This window comes from Drosophila navojoa, chromosome 2 (genome assembly GCF_054131105.1).
Source record: "Drosophila navojoa isolate 15081-1374.11 chromosome 2, UAZ_NAV_1.0, whole genome shotgun sequence".
In the NCBI taxonomy this organism is placed as follows: Eukaryota; Metazoa; Arthropoda; class Insecta; order Diptera; family Drosophilidae; genus Drosophila; species Drosophila navojoa.
In genome coordinates, this window is record NC_142890.1 from 1,170,076 (window position 1) to 1,197,812 (window position 27,737).

General features: G+C 41.1%; 2 protein-coding genes across 3 annotated transcripts in view; one reads left to right on the top strand and one right to left on the bottom strand.

The window, feature by feature from the left end:
• Positions 1-338: 338 nt before the first annotated feature.
• The window catches only part of LOC108651688 (short-chain dehydrogenase/reductase family 16C member 6), a 184,647-nt gene continuing 157,248 nt past the window's right edge, over positions 339-27,737 (bottom strand). Inside the window, exon 8 of one of the 2 annotated variants that reach the window (XM_089265264.1) lies at positions 339-414. In XM_089265264.1, coding sequence (XP_089121390.1) covers positions 354-414 — 61 coding nt within the window. In that variant the 3' untranslated portion in view covers positions 339-353. Of the gene's footprint in view, positions 415-12,504; positions 12,548-27,737 lie in introns of those variants that run through there. The other variant, XM_089265265.1, reaches the window with a different exon arrangement.
• klg (klingon) overlaps positions 14,996-27,737 on the top strand; it is a 62,762-nt gene continuing 50,020 nt past the window's right edge. The window contains exon 1 of the mRNA XM_018113703.3: positions 14,996-15,340. The gene's annotated coding sequence lies outside the window, so the exon portion shown is untranslated. The remainder of the gene's footprint in view (positions 15,341-27,737) is intronic.

Consider the following 27,737-nt stretch of genomic DNA (forward strand, 5'->3'; position numbering starts at 1 on the left):
TCTCGCTATCCATGTGCTCGAATGTGCATCATCGTAATCATCGTCAGTGCTGAATACTCATCATTGTGCGTTGATTTATGCGCTGTTGGCAGCTCGCCAAACTTAATTACAAAGAGTACAGCAAAAAATTTGAATCGACGCTTTAAGGTGCTCAAAATACCAGAAAATTGATAAACAATGAAAATTGAATTGTGCGTCTCGGGTTACACAAGGGGTTGGAATCTAGCCAGGGGTAGCGCGACTTCCTAAGAGTTTTTAATCCATGACAAGGGAGTGTGTCTGCGTGTGTTTGAGCACGCCCCCCACACCCCCGGGCCGGAGTAAAAAACTTGTTAATAATGTAAACAAACTTTCTACGCACAACCCCAATAGCTACACTCACATCTCTCTCTCTCTCTCTCTCTTTCTCTCTCTCTCTTTCTATGTGTGCAGAACTGTAGTCGTAGCACCCCCCGTTGACTGCGGGAGTTTCGTATTGCAAATACGTTTGACATAATACACAAATCATATAATCGGCGCCGTCATCACACTCTTTGCGATAATCAAATTGAAGCAACTTGGAGTGCTTTGTGGAGGGAGTGCACGACTGTCAGATACTGTAGCAGTCTGTGCTTGAACAGATTCTTAATGATTCATCTTCTGCATACACTGAAAGGCACACATGCTCACATACACATGCATACCGAGATGACTGAGCTTGCTATGAGAAGAAGTTCCGATATAAACAAATGGTTTGATTGAACTCGGGTTCTAATTGTAGGATCTTAATGAAATTTTCACAGCATGTTCATGAAGTTGAAATATGTGTATTTGTTAAAAATTAAGACTCTACAAACAAATATGTATAATTATATATATGTTAGATTTATTAATATGGATAGTTATTACTAGGTGTATAGAATTTGTATATTAAATACATTGTGCAGTCTTTATAGAAACTTATATGCCAAATTTAAGTAGCTCTCGACTTTATAACTTTCGAATAGCGCTCTAATGAACAGTTCTTACTATCGATATTTATCGATATGATGGCAATCGAGATGATTTATTGGAAAAAACTCTAAGGCATATGCTGTATATGTCTCATAAGAATACATGTATTAAATTTCAAGTCTCTAGTCATTGTAATTACTGAGTTATAGACAATCAGCTGAACTCAACTATTCGCCTAGACAAGTCAATGTCCACCTCAGTTGTGTTTCTGCCTCTGCTACTGCATACTGTTATATAGATCTAGTCAGTTGACATTATACCCTATCAATTCATTTGCTCTAGGCTAAGGGCATACAAATAATCTGTCTCACTCTCACTCTCTCCCTCCCTTCTCCCTCTCTCTGTTTATTTTTCGTTTTCGCTTTGGGACACCCAACAGTTGTTTGTTTTGCTTGGTTCCTGGTGTCGCGCGAACTTTATTGAGATTTATTACAGCTCATTGGCAGACACTGTTGGCGCTTTGCGGGGAAGCCCCATAGTGTCGGGAGGGATACTGCCCACAGTGCCTTGACTTACGCACATATGCACGGTCATCGAGCGCCTCTTGTTTTCGAGCATTTCATCAGGCTAAGCGAGAATATATTTCATATATGCCCAGCTCAAGGCTCGATTAATTTGGAACTGCCCGGGCGAGGACTCACACGCATGGCACATCCGTTCGTAGGTGTTCCCCCCCCCTCCCCAGCCATGGCTGGCAGCACAGCAGACAATATCGAATTCCACTCGCAACTCCATTCGACTCCCTAACTGCTCTGCTCTGGTCTGTTTCGGCGCTGTCTCGATTCTGGTCTGGTTTGTGCTGTCATTAGGCCAATGGGCGAGGGTCATTAATAGCTAAACGCAGCTCGTTTCAGGCTGCGTTTTCATTAATTTTTCGGCTATCTGCCCCCTTTTTGTTAGATGTCAACTTAAAGTCCCGCAAAGGATTCGCAGCATATTGCATTGGCCCGTGGCTAAAGCCGGTCCTACAGCCGTGGCAACACGCCCTTTTCCTTTCGGCCTGCTCGCATGCAATCGTAATTTGTTTTCATTTAGTTCAACGCTTTTATTGGGCATTTAGACATGCACACGTTGCAGTCGTCATTAGGCCAAGGGTTGCTAATCCCTTTCCAGTTGCCCCTTGTTAGTCTTGCGTAACGTGTTTCCATTTGTATTCTCGTTTTCTCCTCCTTCTAGTTTTATTTTTTCCTTTTTTCATTTTTGGGTGCGCTGTGCGAGGTTTCTTTATGGATGTCATACAACTTGCATGGCTCAATTAATTATATACATACATATATCTAAACAGACATGTATACAGATATATGTATAGGTGTATATGTATGTGTGTGTGTGTGTGTGTGTGTGTTCCTTTGGTAAATGCGTGCAAGTCACTTTCCTGGAAATTTCGTGTTATACAACTTCGTTTTTCAATTGACAGACAATTGCTGTACATAAGTTTAAATGGAATATACCCTGGGAGAAATATTTCATTGGGGTGGCTTGACTATATGCAAAGGTATGCGACAATTGTAGCTCTACTTCTACATTATAGATGCTTTGAGAGTCGATTCAACTGTAGACTTCATCTATACTCTATTTACCCATCAGCCCGACCAATCATATCCCTTCTAGCTGGGGAATGGATCAACTGATTCATCTATGCCCTCGGTTCTTCCATCTATTCATCTGTCTTTCCACGTTTACTTTTTCGTTTCTCCTCCTGCTTCATTCTCTTTATAATAATGCACCCATAGCTGCCCTTTTCACTGTATCCAGGGTATTTCCATGCCGAATCACTTCCAACTAGAGCACTCTCTGGTGTTTATTTCTTAGGCTCTTTCGAGGGCACATTGCTGGAGCTTCCGTTAATGTACATCTGTAATGAGCCATTCAGGAACGAGGCTTGATTTCTCGCTGTTGTTATCAGTGACTTGTGCTACCTACGCAAATATTATTCAACATTCATTCATACATCTGTAAAAGAGAGAGAGAGAGAGAGAGAGAGGAGCGCCTCTCTGGCATTCATACTAGTTAAAAGCATAACTCGAGGCCTCTCAATGGAACAACTTTCTTTGCACTTGCTCAAAACAGTTGAACCTTTGCTGAAAAGTGAAAACAAGGCGAAGCAAACAACAACAACAACAACACTCATACATATACTGGAAGCAGTTACGAGACAAGTTTTAGTTTATTTTGAACGGAAGTCGGAAGTTGCTGTTGTAAAATGCAAAGCACAAAAAAAATAGAGCAAAATATGTGCAGGATATGCAAAAGTTTGCAAAGAAGTTTAGCTCTACCTCCCTCCCTCTCTCTCTCTTTCTCTGTCTTGCAAGTTGACAACAATGATAACGTAAAGTTTTTAGTAAGGTGCCCTCAATGTTGAGCCAGGCGGGATTTTTATTATGTCCGTGAATTTCATTGAGACAGCGTCTGAGGTCTATTCCTAAATCTCAATGTCACAATATCAGGTGCGAACAACAAGCATTGAAAGTATATTAGTTTGTCTCCCAAAAAAAAAAAAGGAAAACAAAACTATAAAACTCTTTCCCTTCTTCCTGTTCCAGATTCGCTGTGTGAGCAGTCGAAAGTTCTTAAAGTTTAGTGCGCATTTGACACGAAGTCAACCCTCGTGAAGTGTCGTGGGTTCAGCTAATCGCAAACCCCAGTTGAGGAAAACCTTTCAAGGAGCAGCTGGCAATTGGGTGTAACTAGCTGCTTGATACCCGCTTGAACTTAAAAACTAGCTAAACTGACTGTAAAGCCCTTGATTGCCGATCTGATGTGCCTTCATGAGTGAATCATACCATTCAAGAAATAATCTATAAAGTCGTTAGATGGTAAAACTGAAGTGTATTGCAATAATAATACTGAAAACTCTGTAAAAGGAATATTCATTGGAAAAATCAAAGGAAGAGAAAAACCTACAGCTAAAGAAATATTATCCAAAGCCAGTAGAATCATTTTATGTACGATTATATTAAAATAATTATATTACCTGATAAGCATGAAGGACTAATTTGCGGAGTAGTTCATTTGTAGATCCTGATATGATATGAATGAAGGTTTAATTTGCGGAATAGTTCGATTGTAGATCCTGATATGATATGAATGAAGGATTAATTTGCGGAATAGTTCGATTGTAGATCAAGAGATGTGTCTTGTTGGATGAATCTCCACAATGAAACTGAAAAGTCTATAAGAGGAATATCCATTCCCAATTAAAATTCTTTACCTTCAAGGAGGAAACGGCGTTAAAACAAAAGGAAAACGATATGCTCTTGCTTATCACAGTGTGAACGATATATATTTATGTATTAGTATTCACTAAATCTCCATCTACATTCCAAATCTCCATCTAGAATCCATATCTTCACTTCTAAGCAGGAGCAACCTCAGCCAAAGCTAATAGACTCTTTTGAACAGCTATGCGAGCGGGCATTGAAACGAAACCTGCAGAATCATTGGGAACCATTCGACGTGACCATTCCGTATTTCGCATTTCGCATTTGGTAATTCGCATCTCGGCTCTGGTATATTTGCTATCTTAGTTATATCGCCGCCCTTTGCTTTTACGTTTCCTTTGCACTCGACTGCAATCAGAGTGGCGCACATTTGGTTCGCTTCCTGCTTATGTTGCCTCGTCCGCCCACTGAAATCCCAGGCGGCGTATTACCTTTTTATGTTTATGCCCAAAAGTGAGCCGTGCGAGCAGAAACCACCACGACGAGCCTTCGCTCGGGCTGTGCGGGCTGAGCGGGTGGGCATAGGCGGGAATTTAAAATGTTCACATATCTGACAAATATCCATTATCACGCCACGTACTCGCAGCTCTTGTTGTTGTTGTGCCTCAATATTCGTAATTTATAGTTGATGATATTGCAGAAAAACGTCGACCCCAGCCACAGCCACAGCCACAGCCACCTCCATCTCAGCCACACATACACACACACACACACACAATTTTTTGTTGTTTTTTTCATGCCAATTTCTGTCTCAGGCCGGACTCACTTTGCCGATTCAGCTTTCGATGCGTGATTGTTTCTTAACAGCGGCTCTGAGGCGGCTGCGAACGTGTGTCCTCGCCCACGCCTCCCGCCTCTCGCCTCCCGCCCCTGCATCACGCTGTCGCCATTGTGCGGCATGACTGTAAAATTTTTGGTCGATTGACACAGTCCACGCACAGCCACATCGAGCGTCCACTTGACTTCGACTCTTGGCCATGAGTTGCAGCTTTTCGCATCAGGCTGGCCTGAAATCTCAGTCAAGGAGCTTTAACTTTCGCAGACACGGCGTAATGCTTGTAATCTCTGTGCGTGCTGAAAAATCGGCCAGAGTCAAGGCGGAGTGAAGGCTCTATATGTACGTAAGTCGAAATGGGGAGAGACAGATGTGGATGTGGCTGGGCAGGAGATGAGCGAGAGGGAGGGGGAGAAAGAGAGATGGTAGAGAAGGGGGAGAGGTGGCCTACAAAGATATGTATATATATAGATTGAGGAAGAAAGAGAGACGAAGAGCGGCATAATTGAGAAAGTGAACGATTTCGAGAAAGAAGGAGAAAGAGGCAGAGAGAATTTAAGGACAGATCGATAGACAAGGTGAGACAGAGGAATGACGGCGTTGGAGAGGGAATAGAGATAAGGATAAATAGATAGAGAGAGTGAGAAAGAGAGTGAGATAGAAAGAAATAGAGAGAGAGAGAGAGAGAGAGAGAGAGAGAGAGAGAGAGAAAATCATAGACAGATACAGATAAAAGAGAGAGAAAGAATGACTGGGAACGGGAGAAAGCCTTCTCTCAGACAAACTATGATAGCGGCAGCAAGAGAAAGAGAGAGAGAGAGAGAGAGAATTAAAATGAGCAAAATTGTTGAATGCTAAAGGTGATAGAAAGAAAGACAGCTACCAAGAAAGACTTGAAAGAGGGATACAGAGTGAGAGAGACAGAGAGAGAGAGAGAGAGAGAGAGATAAAGAGAATGATACAGGAAAACAAGTAAGTGATAAAAAGAGTCTCGACCAATAGATACAAAAATGTGATATAGTGGCAGAAAGAGAAAGCAACAGATTCAATTTTTGATATAAGTCGAGTTAATAGATTTTGTTATGGATTCCGCAAGTGCCCTCTCCAGAGCACCTACTCCTCGAAGCTACCTTGTGATTAAATCACTCCACTTCCCAGCACCCTCCCAGCCCCTTCCCAGCACCCGAATTGTTTTTCACTGCGTAAACAAGCTGTGATTAATGCCGAAAGACTTCCTGATTCCGTTCGACGACTGGCGTAGCGCAATTCATTTCGTCCGCTCCGAGACACTTGGGACTATCTACGACGTAACTGGCTGACATAACTGCAAAATATTACAAACTCAGCATTTGCACTCTGGCCACAAAGCTAATTAGAGTTGAGAAAGCAAATTGCGCACGTTTTAGTTGCTGCGAAAGTGCCTTGGAGACTTGATCTGGGAAAAACTCAAATGATATTCATGCATAACCGAAGGCTGCCTAAAAACAGTTCAATGATGATGATGCAGAGACAGAGACAGACGGACGTACGGACGGAGAGACGGACGGAGCGTAAGCAAAGGTAGAGAGCGAACGAATCATAGAGTTCGATTTAATTTGGCACGGCAAGAACTTTTGGCAGCTCCCACATGGAATTGGGTTTGAGCTGCGACTCGGGCTCGGGGTTTTGCCTTCCATCTACGTATACGTAATATTTATGTTTCATTTCGCCAGCTGGCAGCAAAAACGAAGCAACAAAACAAGTAATCAAGGGAATCACTGTGCAAGAATCTCAATTGGAATCATGGCGAAGTTCCCGGCCAAGTTTTGTTAGCTATTACAAATGTTCGTTCATCTAATCTATGATTATCGAATAACCGCAATTTCCCCGGAGCTCTGCAGAGCAATTAAATATATATATATGTACATAAATGCATAGATGTATGTGCGGCAAATGGAACGAAAACAAATCAAACGATAATGAAAATGCGAATGAAATAACAAAATCAAATTGCATCTCAATTGAATGTGTGCAAATAGATAAACAGTTTAGCATTTAAATGCGCAGAGCTTCAAGTTTCTCTCTGCTGGAAGGCAGATGTCGACATATATGTATGTGTGTATGTAAATAGCATGCAGTAAACACAACCGATAGTTGGACAGGAGTGAATCAAAGCAAAGGAGTGCAGATACCAATATGAAAAGAACGAGCAGAGAGAAACATTCCCATCGAGCTTCTCTCTTCGAGTAAACAAAAGTGCCAATTAAGCAAGATTGACTCGAGGTATTCAGAGCGAGCAGAGAGAAGCATCGCCAGCCAACAATTTAATCTGCTCAAGGTTCTCTCTGCTAGCAGTTTCAGACCTGCCTCAAACCGATAATAATTCTCATTTTATTATATACACGTAATTTATATGCTCTTTAGTAAATTGAAGTAAAACAAAACTGAGGCAAAGTTTTACGGAAAGAAAGGGCCATTCACAGTGGCTAAATGGTAAAGCGTAATCGCGTCAAACTTTTCTCCTTTACTCTCGGCTCGTGATAAATGATTGTCATAAATAAATGCGCACGGTTCTCGTTCCGAGAAGGGCCCAAGTCCATGTAAATTGATGTTTAAGACTTTTTATCGCACGATTTTGTAAACGGCGCGACATTGGGCCCATTACCGCGCGGGTGGAGCCCACCGGATTCAGCTCCACAGCCTCCCTTCGGCCAACTGCTGGCCAAAAACACATTAATCACAAATCGACAAAGCAAAAATTCAAAACCAAGGCCATTTGTAGTGTGCACTTGCTCGGACTACAGCTGCCAATATCATCCGCTGGCACCTACGCAATGAGCAATAAGGAACTTCAATTAAAATACAAAATGGAAGACCTGAAAGGGTCTAGGAGGTGGTGTCAACGACTAGGTTATACTCTTAAAAGAGTATAGCCATTCAGACATGCATACCAACAACGCAGACTACCTAACTGCCGCTCCCAACTCCTCGATATGGCAAACAGTCTGATTGAACTCGAGTTCTAGACGTACCAGCCTAATGAAATTTTCAGAGTATGCTTATAATACTTAAATATGTGTGGGTATATAAATTCCCACTTTAACTTTTCGAAATCATTTTTTTATTTCCCTAAAACAAAAAGAAAATATTGATACCAATCGCTTATTAGAAAATATATTGAGATATTGCATAAAAATATTAATATTCTGGAACTTGAGGTATACAATAATATGTACTCCAAATCCGGAGTGTCTAGCTTTTGTAGTTCTCGAGATATGAGAGTTGAAAGAAACAAGCAGATAAATAAAAACTATAAATTTCCAATACATAAATGTAAGTATACTCTTTAGCATCTGTCTATATTTTTTACTACCTGCAACTAATGTGCTCCGACTCTTAATTTCCAATAGCTAGACTTTATTGAAACCACAAAATGATTCTCCAAACCCATTCAGAAGACCCGTCGAATTCATATTGCTTATAATGATTTATGATCTCAGCCCAAATATAGATATGCATATAAATGTCAGCATGTGGCAAATACATTTATTTATAGGTGAAAACCAGAAGAGCAATAGACTCTATGCACACACACACATGCACATCCGCATGAACATTCATCTATGTGTGGCTGTACTCGCAAATGTTCGCACACGTGCTTTGTTGCTGGGCTGATGCTGTGCAGTCTGGGAGAGCAGGAAAATCATCTTCTTAATCTTAATTGCGGCACATTAGCACAATAAACCAAACGAATGGCCAGACATTATCATAAATAAAAGAGCAGGAGCCGACAGGGACTCGAATACACCCCCAGGATGTCCGGCCATATGTGTTGTTGTTCCGGCGCTGCCCCCCCGTCCGCCCACGAGGCTTTTATTTTCGCATCAAGTTTTTGCCTAGCTAAGTGCTAAAATATTATTATTATTAATAGAATGTCACAGCCGCCAGCCCAGGCCTGGGCGTGGCATAGCAAATATACCGAAAAATAGGAAGAAGCAGCAGATGGAAATATTATTAATGCATTGTTGCATGTCCCATAAAGCCTTGGTAGCACTCTCCCACCTATTCGCAATTAGTTTTCTGCATAATTGTGAAGACAAATGCATAAAATTTATTTATAACGGGAATTTCCGATATACGAATTCTCCATAATTGCGCTCGGACCGAGGGTGAGTGGAACGTGCAAATGTTGTTTTGTGGCTCATATTGATTTGATGTCCAAATCTTCGGGGTGGCAAAAAGCAGAAAAAACTAACAATTACACTGCCCTACAAGGATCAGAATTTTTATTTTAAGATGTTTTATTTGAAGCTCAATTGCGTCGCCATAAAACATAATTCGAAACTTTGTAAAATTCATAGCTTGATTATTACACTCTGCTTCAAAGCGTTGCTTTTTCCATGTCACTCGACTGAGGCGAAATGATTTTTAAATAACTTTTGCGTTTTTCCCTTTTGCATTGTCCACAGCGGAAACAAATTTTCAATCAATCAAAATGAGGTAAAAAATCTACTGTGAATTTCCGCTGAATTTCTTTCGCTCGCACATCACTTTAATGCCGTGCGGGAGAAAACAGATGAAAAAATACGAGAAGGATTCAATTTGCTGCACAGTGTTGTTGGCAAACAGCAAATAGCAAAAGGATTTCGCTTTAACATACGTGCTTAAATTATGAAAAGCGAGCTTTAAGAATATTTTAATAAAATCGTTTGCGGCATGCTACGGTCAAATTGATATAAAATACCACAAAAATCGGTAAAGGGGATGGAGCCAGACGGACGTGCTTGACTAGGGACGTGAACCCCAATGAAAGCTTAAATATTACTATTCAAACTAGAATATGATTAGAGAGGGAGAGAGAGAGATATATATAGGGTAAGAGAGAGTGAGAGAGAAACAGAGAGAGCGAGAGAGAAAGAGAGCGAGATTGAGAGAGAAATAGAGAGAGAGAGAGAGAGAGAGAGATAGAGAGAGAGAAAAAAGAGTGATAGAGAATTCCAGAATATTATTTAGAGAAATAGAGAGAGAGAGATTGAGAGATGGACAGAAAAATATAGAGATAGAGAGAAAGAACGATGAAGCATCGATTCCAAAAAACTTTTATCGATAGACGTTCCTATGAAGTCTAGTAAACAAGCAGTTCTAGTATCAGATTAACGAATTGACGGAAAAGCAATCGATGATATGAAGTTTGATTTACATATGGAACGCTGTCTGAGTATACGTGAATCAAACTGAGGAATCTTATCGAAGGCCAGGTATATGGAATCCTAGAAGACCGAAGTCGCACGAATAGATAGGAATACTATCGATAATACCAAACTAAACCTGAGTTTGGTATCGAGAGACAAGCTCATATGTGAGCAGGACAAGCAGAAAGACGGATAGAACTTCTATCATAAAAGAGCGGACAGATAGACAATTATAAAGGCAGGCTAATCGATCAGGCTAAGCGAATGCATTCATCAGGAATATAATGTTTGGACTCGACCACGCCCTCTTCTGCTCATTACACACACACATGACATAAATCACATATCACGCATCAACAGAAACCAATATACCCTCCGGCATGGCTTGAGGGTAGGTAGGTATAAACAAAAATAGTTACGCAATTATTGCAAAGCATATACATATATATATATGTTGTGATTAGATGATTGGAGATGAGCTCATATCCGCATAGCCAGGCTCGGGCACAGTCAGGGAGAGCCCGAAATGAAAATGCTAAGCGTGTAAGTTATTGGCTTTTAACACCTTTTATTTGGGGTATGGAAAAAAAAAACGGAGGAAAAGCAAGTTGGGAAAGCGTGTAGCCGTAGTGGATGGTTTTGGTCAACCTCGAAGTCTCGGGGATGTTACATGGAAAACTATTAGCATTTTCAAATTTTAAGCGGATTAAGTGCCGAGGCGAAGAGCTCAACTCAAGGCGAGGCCGGCCAAAATAGGGGTGAGCTGTGCCGGCCTATGCATACACGTATGTCCCATCTGGTGCGGCCCAGGCCCAAAGAGAAAAGTGTAGATGAGCCTTGTCGGCTTTTGCTGAAATTCAACTAATTTGTGGGCATCCGAACAGCTACCGAGGGCGGGGTGGCGGGGGAAATTAACCACACTAAAGCAAATAAACAAAAATATATCAAAATAAAAAGAAAACGCAAAAAAATAAGTGAGAATCTCGGTGAGTGGATGATAGAGTGCGGAGGGGTGGCGTTGGTAGAGGCAGAGGCAGAGGGGGTGTTGCGCAGAGACTGTTTACATTGCAAAAAGCATTCGAGTGCAGCGCAAACAACATCAAACAACAACAACAACAACAACAACAATGGCCAACAGACAACGCACAGATTGGTCATGCAACGCTGGTGGCTAGGACTTTCGGTTGCACGCATTTACCAGGCGACCTCATAGAGGTATGTTTATGCACGTTCAGGTTGCGGAAGGAGAGTATATTCGGTATGATATGTCTGTAGTTTAGCTGTAGAGTTTCGATGAAATATATATGTATATTTCCTTGAGTAAATCTTTTTAAGAACTAATCAATGTTTATTCACGCTTAATTCAAGTGAGGAGATTATGTCGGTTCTCGATGTCATTATCTCTCTTTGATATCTGAACTATCTATCTGCTAGAGGACAAGACTTGAAAGTTTGTATTGCATTCTATATTAATTTCATATACCAGAGAGAGAGAGAGAGATAGAGAGAGAGAGAGAGAGAGAGAGAGAGAGAGAGACAGAGAGAGAGAGAGAGAGAGAGAGAGAGAGAGAGATGGAGAGAGATATCCTTATAGAGAGACAGAGAGAGAGAGAGATGGAGATAGATATCTTTATTGCTCGTATATTTCAGTTTCTGTCTATATAGTCATGTTCAATATAGTTATATATAGTCATGTATGCGTGTCCGATCACGTCCCGGCCAAGTGATAGTCTTGCTGGTTTCTGGGTTATGATTGCCTTTCTCTTAGTTTGTCTGACTAAGTGAAAGTAAACTGATGTTCGTCCCAACTCATAGAGATCTCTCTATAAACTCCCAAAGCAAGTAGTACATAGGTTCGTCTGGATGCGTATTATATGTCAGCGAGTGACCAAAAATCTAGATCCTCGCCTGATAAACTTTTCAGTTTTCTATATTCGTTCACATCGTGTGAATATTTTGGCTTTACTCTGAAATCTCGTCTCTCTGTATAGCAAAATGTCTATAGCAGTATCAATTCTATTTAACACGGATCTTTTGCAGTTCTATAGCTGCTAAAATTTCTTTTTTCATAAAACTATTTAATGGTCTATCTGTCATATATCTAATTTTTGGGAATGCAAAATGATGAAAAAACAACATTTTGTTCACGACTTTGAATAGCTTATAGAGCTTAGCTTATAGAGATATAGATCGATCTGCTATGTATATAAATGGGTCTATATCCCTGGCGTGTATTGGGTAGTCAGTTAGGCCCGCCTCGCACGCCTTACTAGTTGTTTTAATACTATCGGCACTGTTGTCAGCCAGTTCTCTTAAGCCCATGGCCACTCACATTCACTAGCTCTCTCTCTCACTCTCTCTCTCTCTCTCTCTCTCTCACTCTATCTCTCTTCAGTCGGTCTCGCTCGGGGCTGTTGTTGTCAATTGAATTGAATTGTTTTGCCTTTTTGCGCAAATGTGCGGCAATCAGAGCGCGGAGCGTGAAGGCATGTTTGTTTGCCGCTTGTTTATTTGTTTGCCTGTTTGTAGTTCTTCTCGCTGTTTGCCCTCAGCCACCCCCAGCCGCACCCGCACCAGCACCCCACTGTGTCTTCCGGTATGGCCAGTGGCCTGCCCATATGCACCTAGTGCCGAGTAAATTGAAATCGACACAAAATCCGACATTGGCCTCCTCTGAGTGCAGCTGCGTGCAACAATAACCTCAGCTCACTCGCAAAGATAAGCTCACTCTGAGGACCCTCTCGAACTACTCCTCGAAACTCTTTAAGTGCGGAACAGCGACTTTAACTCTATTGCAGAATAAACTCTGTTGATTCCTTATGGCATTACGGCAAAAGTTTAGTGTTAATTAAAAGTTTACAATATTTCGTAATTCTAGCATTTACCTCATCATAACACTCGGCTACAAAATATGAGTTTTTAAAGGGAAAGTGTTGACGAGTTGAAGAGTTGATGGTCAAAGTAGTTGTGTGCGTGAGCTTGGAAACTGGATATACTGCAATTAGCAGAGAGTGGAGAGCAGGAAATGGAGGAAATTGAAAAGCAAGCAAAGGCTATGCCAAGCTGAACGTCTGGATCTAAATAGTTTTAGTAATACCCTTGAAAGCATTTCATATTATATGAGGCAATGGACATGTGTGTAGAAAACAGGGTATAATTATGATATATAATAGTAATAAATACCCAACTACATTTATCTCTCACAATACTTCAAGATTCTAAATTACATAGACGATTCAGCGTTCCCCAATAAGCTGACTGTATTCATGATAAATACAACAACAGTCTAGCTTTATAGATCAGAAGTAATACACTTTAATCTGTTTTATAATATAATTCTATCTAATTTGTCATGCTCTTCATTGATTTCGAATCTATTTATATAAGAATCGACTTTTAACTACCATTACAAACCATTTCTTGCTCATCTTCTCCTCATATCCCCACTAGTGGTTAGCAAAAGCCAAAACACTCTTCTCGCTTCGAGTGAATGGGCATCATAAAGAGCTCGCTCGCTTTTCTATTATCCCTTTCCCTGCTTTGCGTTTTTCTATAATGAAACTGTCAAGTTTTGCTTGTTAATCCTTTTATTTTTTAGAGAATAACTGGAATGACATAAGCTAAGCTGACGAATCCTCTTTGTGGCACAGCAAAATTTAAGAGAATTTTTTTTCTCTCTTTAAGTTGCATTTACAACATTTTCTCTATGCAAATTAGCAAACAAACATGGGCGGGTAGAGTGAGTGTGGGGCGTGGGCAGCTATAATGAAAAATGGATAATACAAGAATTAGTCCCGAGTCCATCTTAGCTGGAGCGCTGCTCTCCAAGGCAACAGCGAAAACAAAAAGATTGAAAATAATTTAAATTAATTTCATGACAGCTTTGCCTAGGCTATAAACCTATTTATAACTATGTATCTCTTTATGTGTGTATTATTCATTATGATTTCATTACATATTTTGTCTATTTTGGTTGTTTTTGCAAAGCCAGCAAAAATTTGTCGTTCAGTTTTTTAATTCCCGACCTTTGGACGCTCCAGCATAATAAAGCGCAGAATGTGAACGTTTCGCTTTTGCTACTCCAGCAACAACAACAACAGCAGCAGCAGCAGGAGCAGCAGCAGGAGGAGGAGGAGAAACAACAACGGCAACAAAATGCTGACAAACCGTGCGCTGTCTTGGTGGCAACAGTTGCCTTATCAGGTTGACCCACGACCCAGGGCAGAGCAGGCGCGCGTGGGCTGAGGGCAGCGCGAATCTGTTTGGTTTTAATTACACGCAACTCTGATCCACAGCGCCTCCTGCTGTATTTTGATACTTCGCCGTGGAAACATGCATGAGCTGGCAGCGCTGCCAGCGCTGCGAACATGTTGCAAGCGAACATGTTGCGAGCGAGAGCTGCCCCTGCGAACTGAAGTGCCGTCGCCTGAGCAGGGGAAATGCAATAGAAGCGAAAGCAGCCAAGCTGCTGCCAGAGCAGGCTGTTAATACACCATAACTTTTGCTATAAATGCCATACATATACAAATGCAATAAAAATATTATAGCAAACAATGTAATTTGCAATTAAATAAACGAACTGCGATCGCCTTGCCTTGGCTGGGCATTGCCCCTTTTTCAAACAAGCTTCAAACTGCTTGAATTCGCCGCATGCCCAATTAGCCTCGCGGCGAACTCTGGCCACATGACAGTTGAGAGCGCAGCCGATGCGTAGCCTTGTCGCGCTCAGCGTCGCGACGAAGCGCACATTTTGCACGACGAACGACTTGGCCTCGGCCGCACACGAAGCTTGGCCGAAAGGCGAACCGAACGAATAACGGTAATCGGCAGCACGCGCTCAGCGCTAAAGTGTTTAGTAGAAAGTGAACTCTTACACAAGGCGGACACAGCGAAACGTGACGCGCGCGTATTCAATATCTGAACGGTGCATGCCCAAAAGCAAGCTACAGTTAAAGATACCGTTGCTCTAGCACCCGCTTATGCGTGCGATTGTGCGTGTGTGTGACTGTGCTGCTTACACAGCTGCTAAGATGTTGGGTGCAATCAGCCAAGTACTATGGACGTAATACAACAACTTTTGCGAGCTAAATGTATGCATAAATAACTGTGAACTGATAACGGCAAGTGTTTAGAAAGTGCAAGTGTATATCGAAACTCCCCCCAGTAGCGCCCATAAAAAGGTAATAAATATTTATATGAGCGGGCAAACACTCGTAATATATATGTATATGTATGTATGTTTGTCGATTATTGAAAGTCCTCTTGATTTCTGGCGTGTCTCTTGACACTGAATATCACATTAAGGAGTATCAACGTGTACGTGCTAAAGAGACAAAACCAGCCAACCAGCCAACCAGCTAGGCAGGCTTACTGTCCTTCTGTCTGTCTGTCTGACAGCCTAGCAGTGTTTACATTTTATATTTTATGAGATAATATCCCCCAACACCATAAACGGAAAGAGGCAGCCGAGGCAGAAATGTGCATTCCTTGGCCACATTCACTGTTGCCAAACAAATACACCAACAATAACTGAGGCAATAAAAAGACGCGAGCGTCTTTTGCACTGAGGCTCAGACGCCAACCGCCAGCCGCCAGCCGCCAGCCGCCAGCCACAAACTTGGCCAACAGACGTTGTAACAAAACCAATTTTCATTGTTTTGCGTTGGCTTAAGGCGGCGAATTGTGCTTTGTGTTTTTTTGAAGGAGAATTTCCATTCAAGACGCAGAAATTGTTGTGCAAATGCCAAAAGAGAGAAAAAAATAAAACAGAAAAAATACCAAGAGAAAGGCCAAAAAGGAAGCTAAACTGTGCGAAGTGCGAATAAACACATGCGTCGACGTGTGAAAAAGCAAATCAAGTCAGACGGAGTCAACTCAAGTCGGATATGAACGACATGAAGCTATCCTCTAAAAGTAAATGAAGACAGTGATAGAGCTCGTCCAGGGAGCTACCCTCTAAAAGATAATTTTATCCATGAATTTTGTAGTAAGAAAAGTGAATGAGAAAATTTAAGAGATAGTGATGTTGTAAAAAGTGAACAACGTGCAGTTACCCAATACTTATCGAGTAGTTAACTATATAGAAAATATACCTTAATGTAACACTTATATACTTATAACTTAGATATATTTCACTCAAAGCTTATCCCCTTAAGAATTTTATATTAAAGGCTCTACGACACATTCTTAATAAAATAGGTAGATAATTAAATAATTTATAGAGTTCACGATAAATGAAGACATACTCTAAGATAAAAGCCAAGTGCAGAATTTAAGGCTTCCATCTCTTGGAGGTTCCCAGATCCACGTGCTCATGCAGAAAGGTACAAGGGCGGGCAGCAGGACATACTGATTGACGGATGGACAGGGGTAAATTGACCCCAATCAAGCATCTACGGTTTCGGTCTAAGCTCCTTTGGTCTACATACATACATTACCGCAAACATTATACCCTTTTCAATGGGGGTTGAGGGTATAAAGAGAAACGCAAACAGTGGGCGACTATGTCTCAACTTGGATATTGCATGTACTACGACGACTTTTATTCAATTCCAAGATGACGATGGAGATGCAGACCTCAGGCGAAGGATGTTTGGTCGGAAAAATGGCCAAAGGAAATATTTCTGGCTGCTGCCTCTAATAACGCCAACACACATAGAGCGAGAGCAAGAGAGAGGGACACACACACACACACAGGGACGATTACCAGAGATAGATATTTCCATTATGTTCTGTGCGGAATTTCGGGAATTTGAGCAAAATGCTTTGAGGAAGCGCACAAAATAATCCTTAATTATTATGAGGAGATGCGCAAATTTCGCAATGCATTGCATAAATAAGTCGCTGCCAGCTGTTGGCATTAGCATTAATTTGAGCACCCGATTAGGCGACTCAATTTCGTTTTACGGGCCTAAACCACATTAACGGACCATCGAGAGGGCCCCACGACTGAAGGACTCACGTTCCATCGAGCTGTCTGCTTAATGCAATTGATTTGTGTTGACACGTTTTTATTGTTTTACTGCCAGCTAAGAGTCGACTGTCTCCTGCCCAGTTTTAATTCCATTAGCCCAATCTTATGTATGCCATAGAGCATTCGTTCGCCTTTGTTTCGCACTGTGTCGGGGCGGGGGCATGTTACACTGCCACAGAAATTGATTGATAATCAATTGAGAGGATTTTCTTATGCCTATAGCAGCCGCACGCCAGCTCCTTTGCTCTAGCTGTAGTCCCAGCTATACTCGCTCATGGGTGAAGCAAACTGGAGTCGATTAGTTGTGCAATCATTGACCTAAAGAGAGTTGAGACAATGTATATAGATAGTATTATGAATGTGGGTTATAGGAGATACTGAATATACTTTAGTTGCGTATCTTTTCTTGGTTAAAAATAGAAATTTCTTGAGCTACCCCAGGTCAACTTGAGCCCTCAACGAGTATAGGGCAGTCGGTTGCGCCCGACTGAACTGTTCTTACTTGAACTGCCTGCGGTTTGGACTTGCTGCTAACATGATACGCTTTAATCTGGCCAAGACAGCATAAAAAAAGAAGAGAGGGAGAGGGAGAGAGAGAGAGAAAGCATATTGCAATGGTGCGTATGGGTTGGTCATGCCACAAGTTGTTTTCTGTTCTGCTTGTTGGTTCTTGGGTCTCGGGCTTCGGGCGGCGCTCGGGGTACGGGCTGGAGCTGGGATGTTCCTTCCTGTTGCTCTGCCAGTTTTCTTTCGTGCCGCATTAAGTGCTTTAAGTAATTTATAAACGCCTTTTGCGAGGCACAACACAAAGGCAATAACAACTATATTGGATTGGTTTTTTGTTCTCTCGCCTTATACTTTTCTTTCTTGGTTCGCTGTATTTTTGTATTTTTTTGCTTTTTTTTTCATCGCCTGCCCTTTACTATCTGCCTTGTAATTGTTGTGGCTTTGTTGTCGGCCGTCAAGAGTTTTATTTGTATATGTGTTAATCTAATGCGATTAGTCAGTTAACTAGCAGCATATGCTCAACCACCAAACATCGACAATTTCGGAAGTAGCACAGCGAACCCGTACACCAATCGGATTCGGCTTCACTGAGATGTGTGAAGGGTCGCGGCACATTCACAGCCCATTATGGGATAGAAAGAGAATTCGTCTTCACTTTTAATGTAATGCGTGGGTGAAGAGATAACTAAACTCGTTGAGAATGGGAGGCTTTCTCCATTGCTCCGTCACTCCAATGCCTCAATCTCTGGAACTATATAACTTAGACAGTTGATTTTTACAACCTTTAATTCTTATTTACCTTACGTAACAATTTTGTATTCTGTTTATCCAATATCTAAAACTTTTTTCTTCAATAGCGATACACAAAATTAGTTTAGTTTGCATAACTTTAAGACTATTTGAGTTGGGAATTACTTAACTTTGGTTATTATTTAGCTATTATTTGTTTTTATTAAAGTGTTTAGATACGTCATATATTAATTCCATTATTCATGCTCTTGGGATTTCATTCAGATCTGCCAGACAGATCCCGAGTTCAATCAAGCCTTTGCTCAGAGTGGGAAACTTTGGCAGCAGCTGTTCGCAATGACTTTGCCTATGCATATGCATGTAAACAAGAAGCCTTTAGGATGTCTCCCACATCATTCTGTCTCGCGTGGGAAGCAATATAAATAGTCAGACGCGGTGTTTGGTTTGACTACAACTCGACTGTAGTTGTAATAACATTTTTAATTAAATTTCATGCCGACTTTCGAATGTCTTCGAAATGTTTGTGTGCACGGCCATGATGGGCATTTATCTCTTAGCTATTTCCAAAAGCAGGAAGTCGCAGGAGCACAGGAAGGCAAATGCCTGCTGCCAGTGGCAGAAGTAACTTGCCTGTCATTATTTGTAATATTTGTTAAAGCTGAACTGAATATTTAGAGGCTGTGCCCAAAAGCAGAATATACAGAAAACAGAAAAAAGGCACAAAAAATAGGAGAAGAAAAGAATAATTTGCCTACAAAGCAGAAATGCCTGGCAACTGAGAATGGCATTCGCAGCCTGCCAAAAGGTTCGCAGCTGTTGGCTCAGCTCCTTCTGCTTCTTCTTCTTCTTATTGTTGGTCTTCTATTTTTGGTAATGCTTAAGAAGGTAACAGCAGCAGCAGCTGGAGCGTTCTCATTTTGAACTTCTTGGCCGAGACAAACAAGTTATTTACTTGCAAATTGTTGGCTATGAACATTTATAGCCTGTTGCCTAATTTTCTGGCCTATAGAACTGGATGTGGGTGGACTTTAAGCCTCGGCTCGCGTTCTTTAGTCTCAACTTTCAGTTTCAGACACGCACACACAGTTCTGGGCAATTTTTCAGCATTTTTCGCTTGTCTCACTAATTATGCGTCTTGGCTCTGCTGACAGGCTCTATGCCCGGAATTTTCCATGTTGCGAAACTTTTCGCCTACAACAAATCTTTGTCGGGGGCGGCTTCATCTACCGAAGCCAGCTGACGGATTGGCAGCCAACAACCGTTAGCTGCTCCCACACAGACACACACCCACGCATATACATATATATATATATATGTATGTATGTAGATCTTATTTATATTTTATTATAGAAATGTGTTTCTGCACTCTCTTTTGTTGCATACTTTTCGGGTCCATTCAGAAGCTAGCTTTAATTTATGAAATTTCTGTTTCATTTTCGCTTTTGTTGCGCAGCTCTATTGTTGTAGGCAAACGTCTCGAAATAGTTCTGTTTGCATTTAGATTATTTTCCCAGAATAAGCCTCAACGAATGCTATTTAACCTTTTATTTCCTGTTGCTGCCATTGTGAAGCTGAAAAGGCTCCAAAGGCAAACCAAAACGTAAACACAAATGTGCACCTTCATTTCCTTTCAGAGTTTTCTTTCAACTGACATATATGGGATTTTCCTAAGATTTTGCTCTGTTTAAGATGTGTTTTTCCTCTGTGTAAGGCAGCTAATCAAACTGTTCCCCCGAGTGCAAATTACTTTAATGTGGACTTAATCATTTGATGCCAAAGTGTGCCTCATTTGAATATAATAAGCTTTAGCGAAATGCTTAACTTTTACAAGTTTCATAACTTTCCCGAACTTATTGAAAATATGCAAATAGGTTATTAGTATTTTGAGGAATTCTGTGTAAACAGGGGGCGGCTGAAACGCAAAGGGATGAAAATAAGTTGCTTTAACTTGAGTAGCCAAGCTAAGGGATCTGTGTATTAGACCTTACTTTCGATTATAATTAATTCCTGAAAATAATAATATCCTATATACAGTGAAATGTGGAATGTAAGTACTTGGTAGTACTTGGTATTTCTACTTTAATGTCCCATAGACAATGAGTAAGAGCAATGCCTAATGCATCGAGTACCTGAAGAAGAGATAGATACAGACACAGAAAGATAAAGGGAGAGGGAGAGAGAGAGAGAGAGAGAGTCTTCTTCACATCAAAGCCTGAGTTTCAGTAGCAAAAGCACTGCAGGGATAGGCTCGCACCTACAAGCATAAGTATAATCATAAGCTGTTATACGAAATCATCCAGTCGGAACTCGAAACAAAGAAATTCTTCAAGTCATAAACCAAAAATCAGTAGGCGAATTGTGGGCAGCTTAAGCCCGAGACGGGAAATCAAAAATAATTATGTAGAATTAAATGCAATTTGGACACAAGCAGAGGAGGGTGAGAGAAAGAGAAAGAGAGAGAGAAGGCTGTCTATATATGTAATAAATATTCTTATTATTATCTCTGAGCTAGCAGCCTTGAGCCGAGCTGAGGCTGCGGCTGATTCGTGTGCATTGAGTTGAAATGAAATTAAATTCGACTTAAATTCGAGGCGTGCTAGGAAATTTGTATACAGCGCGCATTATTTATGGGCTTCGTGTGCGTGTCGCATGTGCTGGTAGAGGCCCCGTACCACTCGAGGCTCGAGTGGGGCTAGCTCAGTGTCGTAATTATTAATATGCAAAATTAGGGCTTGACGATTCGTTAATGAAGCTTCTGTTGCGCGCAATGGCTTTTAAAGTGCGTTCATTAGTTTAGTCGAGTGCGTGAAGTCAACCCGTGGGGGGCAAAAACTTCTAATTTCATTAGACCTATCTCTCGCACAGCATCCCTCTCCCTCCAACTCCCTCTCTCTCTCTTTCCGTCCGCCTCTATCTATTTGGCAACGTAACGAAAATCAGCCATCGATGTCGAAACTTTCAACTTGTGGCCATTAGCCGTGCCGGAAGGGCCACACATACAATTTATTTTATCGATGCGGCAATAAAACAAATGGCGCACATACTTCCCGGGCCGGCCACGAAGCGTTCAATAGATAGATAGAGTACAAAGAGTCGACAGAAACTCGGCCAGCCTTTGCTTTGGCACAAAATCAAAAGCAATAGAAGCATTAAGATTTACTGATATAATTTGTACGCACTCAAGCGTCATTAAGGCGGCTAACTGAGTACACAAAGACAGTGTGGCACAAGTAAGAGTATGAGGCTAGCAGTTACCCTGCAAAGTAGGCATATATCGTATATTCCTATAAAATTTTATCATATCACTTTATTCAATAACTGTGTATGATAGAGAGATAGCTGAACTTCTAGAATTTCGAAATATCCTCAATTATCCAAAGTCGATTTCATAGCTTGTTATCGATAAATCGATAGGAAAAGAAGTTAATTGAATATTCTTTCTATGCAGATAGTTAAATAAATACAGACTATAAGAAGGACGGATGAGAAGGGATTGGTAAAACAGTAAGACAATACTAGTTCATATCGTTTGTTTATCGATAAGTGGAGTAGGAAAAGCAAGCAATGTAGGTTGCCATCAAGATCGAAGGGAGGTCACATAAGGACGGAGGATATGAGAGGTATAGAAAAGAAAAAAAAGTCATACCGATAAGAATAGTTCATAACAGTTGTTTATCGATAAGTTTCATCGAATTCGAGCCGTGAGTACAGTAGGAAAAGGAATGCATGAATGTACTCTTTAAGATTGAGAGACAAAGAAAGAATAGACCGAGAAGTCGGCTTCACTTGAATGCAGTCTGGCCTACTTTACAAAGTTTACCGTAAAATGAGTATACCCAACACACACCCGCTGCTATTATGGAGTATATAAACAGTCGGTTGAAATGTATATTAGTAAAAGTTGTTCCCACATCGCGCCACAAATAGCACAATGTATTCGATGAAAAAAGAAACTTATAATTGAATATTAAGACACTTTGGCGTTTAATGCGGTAATTATAGTTAATAGCAGCAAGGAAGTCAACGTTGTTTGCCAAGAGGAAGAAAAGGAAAAAACCCAACGACAGGCAACATGGCCGCCAAACACTGAGCCAAAGTCTTTGGAATGGCCAAGAACCAGCCAGTCAGCCAGCCAGCCATGCATTGTGAACGGCACAAGGGTCCTACGAGGACGGGACGTGTCTGGTGCCTGACCCCAGCGGGCAAAGCATTTAGCTAACGCCTAAGTAGCAAAGCAAGCAACAGCTTTTGTGCCACACACACACATACGCATGTACGAGCACACACACACGGAGGGAAAGTTTATGAAAACTACTATAACAAAAGCGGGAGAGAGAGAGCGAAAGGAGAACAGGAAAAGCGTTTAACAAGTGCTGCTGACAACCAGTACAAAGTCTTGCAGAAAGTTGCCACGTTTCGGCCGGGCCAAGTGAATTCATCACGTTGCATGCGAGTTGAGAGTTGTTTGCCTAAGCGAGATAGCCGCAGGGCCACTCCTGAGTGAGTCCTTAACATACGCCTCCATTCAGAGCAACGGCGATTGAAATTTCAATTAATTAACTCGCAGCAAGTGAATGAATTCATGAGAGACGCATTAGATGCTTTGTTCAATATTTGTGTGTTCAGTGCGGCAAGTCTCGAGGTGGGATACGAAATTCGATACTAATTGTATATATGTCATGGGAAAGACTTATAACTTTCGCAAAATAAACATTGCTGAATTTCATTGAAGATCTTGGGAAGGTAAACAAGAGTGTAATATAGGAGTAATATTGCTAATGGAAAAACACATAGAGACAATGGGAATGCAATGGTTATTCTGTATCCATGTTCGACTTTTATATAAATCTCTAGTATTCCCATGAGATTTAGTGGAATCAATCAGTTTCAGTATTTGTTTTTTAAATGTCACAAAGGTCTGCCGTCTTCCAGGTCAAAATATGTATGTATATTATTAATTATTGTCATCTTGTTTTTCTTTAGCTAAGACTAATTTCTTTTATTAGCCAATATAGACAATATATAATAATCTAACAGGAACAGAAAAATAATCGTACAAAAAAGACAAAAGATATACCAAAATTAAGCTCATGTTAAACTTTGGATTCATCACATGGTTTTATCCAGAAACCATACCCAGATTAAGTTATTTATACATTCCAAGAGCACAGTAAAAAATATTTGTGGGCGTGGCAAGCTTTAAAGCAAAAAGCCATCGCGCCCTAATTGTTGTGAAAGTCATCGAGCATGATTTCAAGGCTTAGGTGAATCTTTTCGCTTGCTCAGTCTCCGCCTGCCTCGTCCCCACTCACATGCTGCCTCTATTGATATGTAAAGCCAATCTGACAAGCTGATCTACAAGTTGTTCGTCAAGCTAAACAGTTTCTCTGCCAGCACAATTTGTCAAGTGTCATTGTGTGTCGTGCACTCTGAGCCCGAGCTGTCGCTGCGGCTGTAAACAAAAGGTGAGCATTGTCTAACTGTCTGGGCGTGACACCCACCCGAGGGCAACCCCACTCGCTCGCTGGCTGCCCCCGCCCGCGCTCGATTCGCGCTGTCAGGTGTGACAGGTGCGCGGTTATTGTGCAGCCCATGTAAATTACAGTGCCCGGGCCATTTCTTGCCATTGGCTATTTGCAGGGAATCGTTGAGGAACTTCTTCACACACTGCGACCTGAGGACAGCGCCTGTCTGTCTGTCACTGGAAATTAATGAGTTGAATAGAATAATTACATTGTCTCGCCCGACCCGACTCTCGCCTATCTAACTCCATCTGATGGGGCTTTATATGTTGGTCAGCCAATCAACAGTTGCTGTTGCTGTTGTTGTTGTTGTTGTTGCTGTTGAGGTCAAGGCTTTTGATAAACAATTAATTAACTCAACTCTCGGCTCTCGAAACGGATTGAAAGGACGAGAAGGAATCATTCAAGTATGTGGAGAGAATTCACAATGATGAGTTGACTAGAAAAGAAATGAAATATATTGGATGATTAGAAAAAATCTCCATTGATAAGTCATAGGCTAATTGTAATATATCTGTTATATAGAATGAAATACCATAAATTTTGCTTTTCGATAGTAGGATTTTAGTCTGTATCTATTAGATCTATGGTCATATAATAATTCTTTTCCTTATACCACATTACATATTCCTATTAATTCTATTGTTCAATTAACTTTAAATAGAGATTTTTTGGCTTTTATTGAAACCATTTGAACAAAGAATTTTGATGCTCTGGCATAAATTTAAATTATTTGTTTCCATTGCTGTTTTTTATGCTCTGCATTTTGTTTTTTAGATTTTTGGTTTTTATTTGATTTATGGATTTCGATTGCCATTTTCCTTTTTTTATTACAAATGACATTCAATAACTTTTTTTTTTTTTACCAGTGGCCGAGGTCAGCAGGTTGTCAAATGGCTAAAGCAATTTAGAATCTGCAATTTAACCGAGTTACGTTTATGTTTAAATGCTTTTTGTTCCCACAAAATATTTTAATATAACTGTAACTGAGATTGAAAATATGTAATACTTTAATCAAATAAAATTCACTGGGAATCGATAAAAGTTCGAAACACTCAAACTCTATAGATAACACTCCCTTATGAAGAAAGTACTCTAAGCTCATTTGAAATGAAATTAGTCTTATCATAAGATATTCTTTCTTAAGATATCTCAAATTTACTTTGAGTTTCTGTCGCATCACAGTCAAATCCTCTGTTGACTTTACAGAACAACTGCTCTAACTCCTTCTGGCTGCGCCTTTTCCTGCTGTGCTGTCCTCTTCCTTCAGTTGAGAAATATTTCGCTGGTAAATCAAGATTTCTTAGAAATTTCAAAAAGGGCTTGAAGAGCTTTGTTAGTACTTACAGCGTTTATGAATCTTTCTTTGGAAAATGGATTTTTTTATTAAGAATTTTTGCATTATTAGATAGAAATGCCTCAAAAATAGAATTTTCCCTGATTTCCGATAGGATTATTCTGTTAGCAGTAATGATATACTATTTGTTATGATGACAATTGTTCTGCAGGAAGTGAGAATGAAGCAGTCGAGCATATACGGCTGCATAATACTCGTTCCGGGTTAAAAAATCGAGTTAAATGATTTGTAATTAACCTGAATACGTTCAATCTTTAGTCACAGCAGCAAAATGGATTCCCTTGAAATCACTTAGATCCCCTTGAGTAAAAAAATCACTGTAAAAGCTTTCAAGTAAAATGTTTACCATAAACCTGCTTACGTCTATGATAAATCTCTGTCATATGCTGAAGAGATAGACGCAATGAGGCAAACCTCAAAGCCAAAGCATGAGAATAAAGGTTAATTGATTTGGACGTCGGAGAGGAAGCTCAGATCTCTGGATACTACGCAGCTAGTGTGCAATATAAATCAGTTAAGGTATAGTCAAAGGCTGGGCCAGTAAACTGTATCGAGCCAAGCCACAAAGGGCTCTCTCTGGCTTGAGCTTAAACTAAGTCATTCACTTTATAGAAATCTTTAATAAATATGCAGCATATCGCATAGCTCAGCAAATTTCATGCGTGTGTGTGTGTTTGTGCGTTGCTTAGCTAGAAAACTTTACAGACTCAGTACTCAAAGCTGAAGTATGCGAAAGGCATCTCTCTTCCCCTCTCGCTCTCTCTCTCTCTCTCTCTCTCTCTCTCTCTCTCTCTCTCCATCAGCTCGATGGCATCTCTCTGTGGCATATGGCGACAGCGGCAGATAACCTTTGGAGCCAGCCAAATACTTGAAAAACTGTTGCACTCTGCAGCTTGTGCACATTCGTTTGGAAAATTTTAATAATCTTCTATCAGTTCTTTTCTATTAGAAAGTTCGTAGACTCGCCCAGAGATATTAGGCCCCCGTCAGAGTTGCACGCATTTGTCGCCGCATGTGTGTGTCCCCAGCGCTGCTTGACTCGCTGAACTTGCGGCGCGAACTTTGAACTTTTAACCTCAGCCAGCGGTAGATAAAAGGCATTTGAAATCGTTTCGATATCACATGCTCATCCCCCCACCCCCATTGCTGGGCATCCTTCGCTCGCAGTTCGAATTTGTTGCGTTGCTAATGCACAGCTCAGGCGGAGAAACCTGCTCGACGTGACTGCAGCCGAGCATGAAATGAGCTCTGCTTTGCTTATTTATTGTCTTTACCAGACTGAGCCAACGAGCTGCTGCTAATTACGCGCGCCCGTGTCTGTGCAGGACGAGCATATAGGTGGGGATCAATGGACGAATTCGCTGTTGAGGCTGACTGTGTGAGGGGAAACAAAAACCTACTTGAAATGCGTATAAAGTGAGGTCTGATGTGGTTTCTGTGGTTAATCGGGTGTAGATATATAGGGAATAGATAGATAAATAGAAGGATATACCTTGCACTGGGATATACAACATTTTGATAAACTGAGGATGGCCCAGAAAGAGAGAGAGAGAGAGAAAGAGAGTTGAGCCATTATCTCTTGTACAACTTTATAGCTGCAGTTGACTACTTCTATAAATGGACAAAAACCTAATATTGCTAAGTTAAGTTAAGCAGTCAGCTGTGCTTAGAAAGGCAGAAGGGTATCCCACAGTCGGTGTCCCAACAGAGTGCAAGAGACAGATTAAGACTCGGCTGCTTAAATCGAATCTGAGTCGGGCTCTGGCGAATATAGCAAATGGCTGTTCCAATTTGCTCAGTGACTTTTTTGTTTTGGTTTGTGTGTGTGTGTTGTGTGTGGGGGAATGTGATGATGGAGGGTGTGGTGGGCGCTGGAACTTGTTTGCCATTTGTTTGTCTAGTTTACAATGCAATTAACCCATTTTAAAGTTTTGGTTGTCGGCCACAGCAAACTGACTGACAAAAGACTTGGCTTTTGCCTTCCGCCTGTTTCTGTTTCGCCTTTATTCACGTCCCACTGGGGCTCATCCTGTGTCAGCGTCAGCGTCAGCGTCTGCTGGCAGAAAATCAGTTTAACCAGCAAAAAACAAATTGCGCAGGCAACTTGTAGCTCGCAATTATACCGCAAAGTGCAATTTATATGCTGGCCAACAGGACCCAAGCAACGAGGCAACGAACGGAACTTGGCCAAAAACGAAAGTCACCGAAAAGTTAACGTTAGCCGGCAAATGACTTGAACGAAAATTCTAAAACCAACTGCAATCGCACGTAAAATGTTAATGCGAAGCACTTAAAGATGATGCGACGGGCAGATGAGGCTATTCAACTCTGGGACGGACGGTGGATATAAATCAGAAGATCTCAGCAGCAGCGATAGAGGTGACAGAGCATTTCAACTAAATTTCGTAAGGCAGAAAATCAAAGTCAAGATCTTAGCCTGAGCAATAAGTCCAGCGAGTGCCCTATGA